The sequence below is a fragment of the Etheostoma cragini genome, chromosome 5, assembly GCF_013103735.1.
Source record: "Etheostoma cragini isolate CJK2018 chromosome 5, CSU_Ecrag_1.0, whole genome shotgun sequence".
Lineage (NCBI taxonomy): Eukaryota > Metazoa > Chordata > Actinopteri > Perciformes > Percidae > Etheostoma > Etheostoma cragini.
Genome location: NC_048411.1, coordinates 4157212 through 4168880, shown reverse-complemented (window position 1 = coordinate 4168880; position 11669 = coordinate 4157212). Strand labels below are relative to the sequence as shown.

The 11669-nt window shown below is 41.6% G+C and overlaps 1 protein-coding gene across 1 annotated transcript; it reads right to left on the bottom strand.

Annotated features, from left to right (window-relative positions):
• Nucleotides 1-3527: 3527 nt before the first annotated feature.
• On the bottom strand, nucleotides 3528-5413 carry htr1aa (5-hydroxytryptamine (serotonin) receptor 1A a). Its single transcript, XM_034872813.1, has one exon. The coding sequence runs from the start codon at nucleotides 5181-5183 to the stop codon at nucleotides 3897-3899; it is 1287 nt and encodes a 428-aa protein (XP_034728704.1). The 5' UTR covers nucleotides 5184-5413; the 3' UTR covers nucleotides 3528-3896.
• Nucleotides 5414-11669: the final 6256 nt, after the last annotated feature.

Genomic DNA, 11669 nt, shown 5'->3' with positions numbered 1-11669 from the left:
ATGAGGTAAAGTGACCTTTGTAGTGAAAAAAAAAGAACCGCTGTAACTAACAACACCCATCTCAAATCTATCCACGCCAATAGGTGTTTTCTGGTGCTCATCCCCTCCTGTTCTCTCTCTCTCTCTCTCTCTCTCTCTCTCTCTCTCTCTCTCTCTCTCAGGCTTCGAGAGAGAGAGAGAGAGATAGAGAGATAGAGAGCCTTGGGCGTGTGACGTGCTGTGGGCTGTGAGATCCTCTGACAGATCAAAAAGCCTCTAACGTAGGAGGGGGCAAAGCAGAAACGTGTTGTGCTGAGTGTTCAGTCATTTCTCTTTTTCTCTCACTTTCTTCTCGCCTCTCTCGTCTTCCCATTTTCCTTGAAACCTTTTTTTCCCATCTCTGTCTTTGTTGCTCTGTGTGTTGCCTTCTGCTCTCCTCATCACTAACCTCTTTAACTAAATACGATTTTCCTTCTTTCTGTATTTTATAGGGTTATTTTTAAAAGTACTTACTTTCACGAGAAAGGAATTGTTTTGGATGGATTTGTTGTAGACTCATACATTACTTCCATTGAACCAATGACAATGACACAACAAATATGAACGTGTCCTTTATGTCCTTCTATGAAAATTCAGTTCAAACTTTGATTGGACCAAATACCTAAAAACAATGCCATGATATTTGGTATCAAACCAGTAACTTATTTGTTAGAACTTCCCTTAAAATTGTTCAGAAATTTACACTTTTATGTCATTAAACATATAATGTGGTGCTGATGATTTACATCACTGGCAAAAGAAATGCATATAGTTATGCAACAAATGTTTTTTAAGTACAAATATAGGCAAAACAGTCCGTCCTTTGAATGCAGCTTAATTTTGTTGGTTTGTGTGGATATTTAATTTGAAACACTTTGTTACGACAGGCTTATGTTAACTGGTCTTAGGTGACAGCCAATTTTATTAAAACATTTTAATCATTTTGAATTTGACATGCATGTACTGTACATGCACTTTAAATAGTATTATCCATATCCACTATGCATTAACACCTTGTCAGTCTTCAGTGCATGCCAACTTTAACTGTACGTCCGTCTAAAGTGATCATCCATTTTCAAAGTTGTAGTATCAGAACACCTTATCACTGTAATCTTTGATTAGTTCAAAACCTTTTTACTGTCCCACCTCAAGACTAAATCATGCAAGTTCAATAGCAAAAATGAGCATTAATAAAGTATCTAGGACTTATTAGTTGATTTTGTTGTCTTCATGCAATCTCTGTGGTGTCACTTTTTCAGGTGGACGCTGCTGTTTGATATTGATCGGTAGAAAGAATTCCAATTATGTTCCAAATCAAATGTCAATTTAGAATTGACAGGGTTGCTTTTGAAATAACACATGTTATTTCCCATGTGACTTGTCAACACAAAATCTATATTTAATGTCCTGTGTGTCGTTAAAGCAGAAGGTTGACACTACTTTTAGTGTAGAAAAATGTGTTCTAACAGGAGCACTGCATTTGCAATTGATCATTCTTCAACCGGCTTTTCATTCGTACTAAAATTTTCCTATAGGACCAACACCAACCTACTGCAGTATCTCATACAATTTCCCCACAGTTTTAGGCCAGAGGGCAGTGTTACACATGTGATAAATAATCACCCTGTTTTGCTGCATCTTTATATAATCCTCTCTTCTCCTCTCCTCATGGATTGACGGAGATACTCCTGCGTCATCACACTACCCCCACCAACCTACATCACGTTTAAGAATCCTAGAGGGAGTGGGATTACTAATGCAAGTCCTGCAATCCAAAGCTTTGATATTACGGCATAGTTAAAAGGATGTCAGCTGCTTTGTAATCCCATGAATCAGGACCCAAATGTAATGATTATAATGGTCTTACATTGACAAATTGAAAAATATACTTGACAATGCATAGCAGCTCACACTTCATTCTCAATGGGCTTAATCCTAAACCCAGAACTTGACCCATGGGTCACAGGTATGACATCCTTTTGAGCGGTTTAATGTCACACTGATGCCCTGCAGAGTAAAAATGATCAGATGGAAAAAGGAAACAAGGTGTTGTGACAGATAGAGGCTTTTAATTAACTCCAGCTCAGTTGTCTCTTAACACAATTATATGGTACACATTATGCATTTAGGTTAAGTTTTTGCAACTAAAATCAGGTGCTTATGGATGCCTAATCTAGTTTGTTATCAACATTTGGTAAGAAAATGATTGATGATGTACTTTTTAATGTCATTATAAGTGCATATTGGGGCTGCCACTAACGGTTATCTTTAATATTGATTACTCTGCTTTTTTTTGTCGACGAAGCCTTTTAAAAACCTGATCAACAGTCTCAAAACCGAAGATTTATTTTTTTACTATGATAAAAATGACAAATGAAAGCATCAAATCCTCACTTTTGAGAAGCTCGAACAATATATTTAATCGATTATCAAAAGTTGCAGGTTAACTTTTCTGTCAAATAACTAGGAATGAATTGACTCAATGTTACTATGCTCCCGAGACCTCAGCATCCCTGCCGTACTGTGTGTTTTCTGCAGCATACACACACGGGTGTCATCTCTAAATTGCCACACTGTACTGTCACCCAGCCTGCCTACCACCTTGTTGAACCATGATGCCTAGGGCTTGATGTGTTGCCAAGACGACAAGCCAAATAGCCACCCATCTTGTGAAGCGTGTAGGCCTCATTGGGACTTCTTCCTGAAAGTTGTTTTCCTCCGTCTGACAGTCTTTATCTTTGGATCTACTGTGTGGATAAGTAGATTTGTGTCAGGGATTTGTTTGATTGAAGAGAGCAGTTATGGCAGTGAACTTTCCTGCAACTCTTTCTCTCATTTTGTCTATTTTTCTGAGCAACCCATCTAAATTATTTGGTGTCATAAGTGCATGTTCTAAATTAAGCACTGCTTTTCTTGTTCTTAATGATGTAACAAGCTGTCTTCTTAAACACTCAATGCACCGGATAGAAACTGGTTCTGTATAATCTAATATGGGAGAAAATGCTTAATGCTCTCCCTCAATTTTTCTCTTGAGCCATCTTTCTCAGTCTGTTGTTACTGTATCTCTCTCTCACACACACACACACAAACACACACACACACACACACACACACACACACACACACACACACACAGAGAAATTGGGGAGCTCTGTAATAAGTAAAGAGAGAGGGGGAGACTGAGAACACATATTAAAAATAATACCAGCCTCCATTTTTTGATGAAAAGAAATTGTTCATCTCTTTTTGCTTTCGACTTTGAGATGGATTTTATGGATGGGGGGGTTAGAAACCCATTTGCTGTAAGTAAGTAAAAACACCATGCACCGAGAACCTGATCTGAGAACCTGGCACCATCATCACCTGTGCTGCATGTCAAAGCAAATTGATGAGTGCTGATTCTTGTGTTACGTATATAAAGATGTATGATGAAACAGGTGCCAAGTAAAACTGTGATTTCTCACAATAGCCCTGATCTCAACAAAAATTGGACTCATAATTCTGAATAATAAACTTTGATTGCTTTTATTGTTTCAGTGCTACAAAGCTCATGACGTAGGACGGAAACCCCGCGTGTCTCATGATAAAATGTGAGCATATCATCAGCACATGACACGTGTTGCATGGCAATACAACAATGGCTGCCGTCGCATATGGGATATATAATGTGGCTACAACACGAAATAAACATGAGCTTGTACATTTAGAGTGACATTTCCTGCCATCGGCCAGCCTTTTTCTTTCTACACGGTCCTTGAACACACCGAAAAGTCCCTGAATGAAAGTCTGTATTATTTTCCCCATACAGTCAGTGAACACTTTCTGCTGTCAGTTAGTTTACTCCACATTTAAATAGACCAATGTTTCACTGTGTGTGGTTACAGTCTGTGGAATTTGCATCTTATGATCTTCTTGAAAGCACTTTGGAAGTCTTTGTTGAAGTAGGCATATATGATGGGGTTGAGGAGAGAGTTGGAGTAGCCCAGCCAGTTTATGACTGCGCCCAGCCAGTCAGGCATGTAGCAGCTCTCTGCACAGAAAGGCAGCACAAGTGCGACGATGAAAAAGGGCAGCCAGCAGAAGATAAAGGTTCCCATGATGATCCCTAGTGTTTTCACCGTTTTACGCTCCCTGGCCAGCGCGATCTTTCTCTTCGCCCCCGATGTCTTTTCATTCATGTTTTCAAAGCCCTGCGAGGAGGACTGAGGGGTGTTGGGCAACGGCAGGTGCGTCTTCGAGTTGCTGATAACTTCAATGATCTCAAGTGACTCACCCTCCTCTCCGTGCTTTACCGCGCCGTTTACGCACGGAGAGCTGTGTTTGGACTCGTCGCTACGCTTCCAGCCTTTGCCTTCGGCCTCCCCGTTGGTTTTTTTATGGAAGATGGCCGGAGACACACTCAAGCACTTTTCTGACACTTTTGCTTTCTCGGTTTTCTTAACTGTTTTCCGAATCCGAAACCGCGCAGCCTTGAATATTCGCCCGTACAGGACCAACATGAGGATGAGAGGGATATAAAAAGCCCCAAATGTGGAGTAGATGGTGTACCCCGGGTCCTGGCTGATTATGCAGGCATCTGGGTTCGCCCTGTCTTCCGCGCTTCTCCAGCCTAACATAGGCGGAATAGAGATGGAGAAACCAATTAGCCAAGTCACGCTTATCAAGATTGCAGCTCGCCTTGGTGTCCGTTTATTTACATAGTCAATTGGGTCTGTAATGGCCCAGTACCGGTCCAGGGCAATTGCGCAAAGATGCAGGATGGATGATGTACAACACAGAACATCCAGTGAAATGAATATGTCACAGATCTCCTGCCCCAGTGTCCACTTGTTCAAAACCTGATAGAGGGCCGCCATTGGCAGAACCAGTACCGATACCATGAGGTCTGTCACGGCCAGGGATCCAATCAGATAGTTAGCCACATTCTGGAGAGATCTCTCCAGGGCGATGGCTGCCACGACGCACGCATTGCCAAATATGGAGGCGAGGATAAGGGACCCCAAGAGCAGAGAGGTGATAATCTGGTAACTCAGCTTCACATCTGGATGAGACCCAGAGTCCGTGCCATTCTCACCCGCGTCCCAGTCGGAAACCACGTCCACCCCATCAGGGTAACCGCTGGTCGCGTTGCTGTTGTTGTTGTAGCTTGTTGTTATAAAATCCATACTGCGACCACACTCAGAGCGCGACTTTCCCAGAACAGTGGGGGACACGCAACTGAACAGATAAGCAGGACACAGTCAGTCCGTCAGACTGCTGCCGCTGTGCGTTTTACCGGGGTCCATCGGAGTTACCGCGTTCGTGCCGTCGCTCTCAGGACGCATGACGCAGACGTGTGTGAGGGGTGTGTGTGTGTGTTGTAGCCAGTGAGTGTTAACAGACGGGTGCGCTCCCCGGTACTGCAAACCCTCTAAGCTTGGCGACGCCGTGAATTCATTTATACCTGCAGCTTTGGGTACGTCAGACCGTGTGGAGGTTGCCCTGGAGTTTTGTACCTTTGCTTTTCTCGTTGCTCCGTTTTTCACTGCAGAAAGCCGATGAGAGCAGAGCTCTCTTCTTCTTAACTCTCAGCTTTATTTTACTCTTTGGATTCGCTGAATGTAACAAATTGTGAATTGTGTTTTTTAGTCTACATCTGAAATGGTGTGAGCAAGGATTAATACTTATTTACTGAGTTATTACAAAAAAAGCAAGAAAAACAAAATCAAATCTAACGGTGGGATACGCGAGTTGGAAATATCAACTGAGAAAATATCTTAATATTTTATCACTTATAATTAACTTTCTAGTTTGAGGCAACTTCATTTTAAACAATCTTTTTCGACAAGTAAAACGACCTTAAAGGGAACTTGGAAACATGTTGCAATAAAAGCGCAATTTGAATCGCAATGGAGAGAAAGGTAACATGTCCAGGGCGTTGGGAGCGAGAGACAGTTTCAGGACCAGGGACAGCGCCACAACTGTCCAGACAGGAGAGCTGCTGCCATCTGCTGCCCACAACGGGTACTGCAACAAATGATAAAGCCTTGTATCAGTATGTGGGGTTCAAGTAAGATACCATGGGAAGGATAAGGAAACAGGAGGGGGGGTGAGGTGCCGAGGGAGACAGTGGGATGGTTGAAGATGAGAAGCTAACTGTGCATGTGTGTGTGTGTGTGTGTGTGTGTGTGTGTGTGGTGTGTGAGTGTGTGTGTGTGTTTGATGATGTCTTCACAGGTTTAAATTTGACCGTACTGCCTCTGGCACCTCGTTGATGGCGTTAGAAGACGGAGTCAGAGAGGGGGAGCGACAGACAGAGAGACAAAGTGAGACAATAATGTATTTACTCTCTTTTTCCATGCTTTAGCCACACAGTAAAACAATTTTGTCATGCCGATAAAGCAAATTCAAATTGAGAAAATTGAGGGAGAGACAGAGAAAGAGAGAATCCCCTGGAAACCAATAAAACCAATAGTTGATTTTGGCTCATGTCGGAGTATGTTTAAGCCCATTAATAATGTCAGCCGTGAGTCTTAAAACAACCTAGAATCCAAAGGGAGTGCCCAAACCATCCAGAATGAATTTAAATGTGTCCATGAAGTACAACAGTTTAGACTGCATGTAAAGGTGGGCAACATGTCACTTGTAACCCCCACTAAAGCTCCAAACGACCCCTGAACTTGACTGGTGACCCTCCTGCTGCTGTAAGTCTCAAGATGAAAATGAGTGTGTAACTAGCTCATGTCCTTTAGTTATGTTTTACACTAGTATCGTTTTTTATTAGACATTTAGTCACAGTCACACATGGATGTGTTTTATCAGAGGGCAGAAGTTTGAAGACTTTGCAATAATGGCTGACTAATGTTTGCCGCAAGCTGCACTTAATATTCAAAGTGGATTTACTCATTTAATGAGCTCAATAACATTACACGTCTCAGCCCTATAGTTATAGAATTTTATGTATGACGCTTCCTACGCTTATCCTACAGACAGTGTGTATTGTACTTTAGTCTGGTTTGTCAGTAAGAGTGAAAGTCATGTTTTTTCAAATGTGTCATGTAAGTGCCCAACAAACAACAAGAAACATCAATATTCAGACGTGAATGTATTAATTTATTTTGGCTAACTGATAGAACACTGTAAAAATATAACACAATGTACAATACTCCATTATATTAAAAGCCAGTGACATAGAGATGTTAAACAGCACTGAGCAGAAAGAGATTCCAGGTGGAACAGTTTAGGGAGTTTGTGGGGGTGGGAATCGATTGGTACCTCATGATTCTATTCAGTTCCGATTCAGAGACCAACGATGCGATTCTAAACCGATTATCTATGCATCCAAAGTTGTTACTCAGGGTTTCCTAAACACATCCTAGACAAAGCAGCTCGACAAAGCTAAGATTTTGACACATTTGACACTATTTCAATCAGGAGAGACATGTTTGCAGGCATGCAGATAAGATTTATTGTACAGCTCAAATGAAATATACAAAGTCTTAGGCGATTAGACTCCATCGCTATATACATTTTTCATATATCTATGTATAGGGGGGCGAACCATCAGATCCCCGATGGAATCTAGCACCAGTGGTGGCGACGAAGGAGTCCGAAGACCAGACCGAAGGAGGCTCCGAAACCGGTCAGCCTTAACCTCAAACATGCTTGTGAAAGTCAAAAAAAGGGAAAATATTGTCCCACCAGAAGAGTCTGGCCCTAATCCTGTTCTTTACTTGTCAAGGCAACATCTGCACGCACCGCAGAACAACAGCCACATCCAAAAGGGAGGCTGCTCGGTCGGATTCTCTGCTGAAACCTTCTTCTCCTTTTCCTCCTGGTTATTCTTTTTGGGAAGCAATTGAAAACGAAAACAACACATCAGTACAGAAACACAAATAAATGTCTACAGTTTAACACAAGATCAGGAGACGTCTTCAAGTCATAAACATCTGGATCAGAAAAAGAATCATCACTTCTCTCATTTATCAAGAAGCACAGGATTGGTAATACATAACGTTTGATGCTTTCAGAATATTGACAAATACAGAATTAAGGGACAGATAAGATAGAAAAGAAAGTAGTCTGGAGAGAAGTTGAAAACTAATGAAAATGTGGATGAGACATAACACATCAAGTAAAGCTGAGACAGCTTGTCATAAATCCTTCATACTATCTCTGCTGGTCTGTTTCACTTGACTTAAAGGTCCAATGTGTAGGAATTTCTCCCATCAAGCATCAAGATCATGAATTAACTCTCGCACCACACAGTTCCAAGTATTTATTACAGCTACGGTAGCCTTCAAGCTTCAAAAAGCCTTTATTTTACTTTTTTCAATATCCTTTTTCTTTTTCTGGGTGAAGAAGAAGACTCCTGTTTCTAAAACTTGGATTTTGAACACGTGTGGTACTCCATGTTTCCTTCTGCCGGTGCCAGGAAGTGACGATACCCATTAGCAGATTAGTAGCACCTGTGAGTTTATCTTGTGACAGCGAAAACGCAAAAGCCGGAGCAGAATATCCTGTATGTCCCTTAACGGCTAACGTATTTCGAGATGGCGCATGGATATGGAACGTCTACTCCAGTTCATGAAAATGGACATGTAACATGTCAAGCCAATAGGAATACTTGGAATAGATGGTGGGGGTAAACAATCATGATAAAGGACAACTTTGGGAACGGCAACATCGATTTTGATAATAATCAAATGTACACATTACACACTGGACCTTTAATATCTGTCTTCTCATCTGGTCAGATCATGTCCAATCTATTCTTGTGTACTTTTAAAATGGTTTCTACAATTCTAAAAGTTTTTTGTAAATGCAGCCTTACCTTTTTGAAGATTTTACAGAAGAAGCGGGGGAAGTGGTTGCTCCTCTTTGCCTTGGTCTCCTGAGCATCATTTTGGTTGAGACACTCAGAGTCCGACCGAGACTTCTCCACAGAGCTCTGGCTGACGGTTTCTTCCTCCTCCTCATCAGAGTCAGTGGACTGTTGACTCAAAGAAGAGCTCATCTCTTCCTGGAACTCATCTGGTGTGATTGAGCTTGCAATAGTCAGAGTTGAAAAAACCTTTCTGGTGTTTTCTGGTGTCTTATCCTCGTCCTCCACATAGTCCACCAACATTAGCTCACTGGACCCAAGGTCTACTCTCAGAGCATCAATGCAGGAGGAGGTGGAGGGCGTCTCTTGAGAACAAAGAGCGCCCTGTTTGTTCTCTCCACTGCTCCTAAGTGTCCAGTTAGTGCTGGCTGACCTGACAGTCTCATCCAAATGTTCTAGTGGAGCTGGCTGAATCTTATTCCTCTGCCTTCCACGGAAACACCACTGCGACCTCTTCCTCTTGCCTTTATGTCCTCCTGTATGAATCCTCTTCACTGCAGTCCTTCGTCCTGGAAGAAAGGATTTCATCGTTTTCATTGCTCGCTTCAAAGTCTTCTTGGCTGGTCTGTCCTTTGACGGCAGGCATCCCAAAGGGCTGGAACTCAGGTCTGATCGGGAAGGAGTATCACACTCCTTGAACATCTCGAAAGACTCCGTGGACTGCTGTGTCTTTACGGAAGAAGAGGGGCATGAGGCAGGTACCGTGCTCTCATAGGACCTGATTGCAAGACTGGACATTGATACTGTACTGTATTTCACTTTTGCTTCAAACTCTTCTGCCCTCATATCCAGGCTCTCTAGATTAACGATGTTTTGGCATACTTTTTTAATCTCCTCGTCGACATTCTGATCAAATGGTGTGATCCTGTCTGAGATGTCGGAATCTGGGGAGGAACACCAAGAAGAGGGGTATGTCATCCTGCTCTCATCACTGAGGCTTGAATGGGTCCTCAGCCAGGTGACCTCTTGGTCCTCTAAAACATCATCACGATGCATCAGCTCATCCAGATCCGCAAGATCCTCAGAGGTTGCTGAGTTCATGGAGAGCACTGCTGCTCCCAGAGTAGCACTGGTGGAGATGGAGGGCATCTCTTCAGAACAAAGAGAGCCCTGTTGGCTCCCAGGTGACAAGTCATTCAAATGTTCTAACGGCGCAGTTACCGTGCTCTCATTTGACCTGATATCAAGACTTGAGGTTGATCCTGTATCAGTGGTCCGGACATCCTCGTCTTCTCCAAAATCATCTGCTTCTGTCTCCAGGTTCTCTAGATTAAAGAAGCTTTGGCATACTTTTTTAATCTCCTTGTCGACATTCTGATCAAAAGGTGTGATCCTGTCTGAAACGTCTGAATCAGGCGAGGAACACCAAGTGCTCTCATCACTGAGGCTTGAATGGGTCCTCAGCCAGGTGACCTCCTTGTCCTCTGAAACATCATCACGATGCATCAGCTCATCCAGATTGGCGAGATCCTTAGAGGTCGCCAAGGTCGTGGAGAACGGAGGAGTGCCGGCAATGTCGTCCATCTCCTCTGCCTCTTTGTCCAAGCCAATTGAAACAGAAGTCTAGTGGAGAAACACAAACGTTGACAAAATGTTTAGCTCTGCTAGAAGAGGTGTTGAAACCCTTTAAATAAACAGTAGAGCTAGGCTTAGTTTTACATTTTTGATAATTAAGATGAATAATTTTGATAATTCAAAAAAAAGTATGCAGTGTACAGTGAAAAGTGAAAAAAATTAAGGAACGGTTTAGTCTAAATCAAACATTAGATCTTATCACATTAAGATCAACATGTCCTTATTCACCATTTTACTTAATAAAAATTATAACATCATTTTATAGCATGCCCGTGTGTTAATACTGCAAGTAATGCACATGATAATGTGTCATAGTTCTGAGTTATGACTAAAAATGTTGCTTGGCAATAATTTTCTCTTTGTATTTATACATGCAATCAATTTACTTATAAGTACATGTGATTGTTGGACACAAAAAAACTTACATTACACGTGTTAGTGGCTGCATGCATTTTAATATGTGCTTGCCAATGTATTCCCACAGTAACTGCATCGATTTGACTTGAAATGGAATTTACTATGTAAAAAACATTAAAGAAGCTGGGTATATTAAAAGAAAATGTACTCCAATTTGCAGATTCATTTAAGATATTCAGATCATTGTGATAAAACATGTGGCATCAAGTGGTTCTTGTTTTTTAATATTATTTATGCCTTATATACAAGATATCTGGTACAGATATCATGGATGTAAAGTTTTTATCTTTTCTCTATTAACACCAAACTGAATGAAGAAACGCAACCTGTACTTCAGCTCACCTTCACTAACAACTTGATCCCCTACGTTTGGGCAAATCGATATCTAAATTATAAACCAGTTTAGTTCTTAAACTTCTGTGCAGAACATTTACTTACCTGTCTGTATGCAGACATTTTCAGATGAACTTGGTTGACTTATTTTTCTTTCTTTTCTCTTATTCTGAGCTTTCTCTCTTCAGGTTTTCTCAGTTGGAGTGGTTTGCTTTCTTCTTTTAAGTTCAGTTTAAGTTACATGTGCAGAAAGTCTCTGTGTTGTGTTCACTGTGAAGAAGAATGGTGAACTGAACTGTGTGTGTCTCTACTGTAGTATGGAATTAATACATTGTGAGGTCATAGAACCCTCTGTGTTCTCATGGAAGTCATATGTTCTAATAGAACAACATTTTTTGAAATGCATTCCAATTTGTGTGTGTGTGTGTGTGTGTGTGTGTGTGTGTGTGTGTGTGTGTGTGTA

Excerpts from the sequence above, each read along its gene's own strand:
- htr1aa (XM_034872813.1), bottom strand. The coding sequence starts at position 5,183 with ATGGATTTTATAACAACAAGCTACAACAACAACAGCAACGCGACCAGC.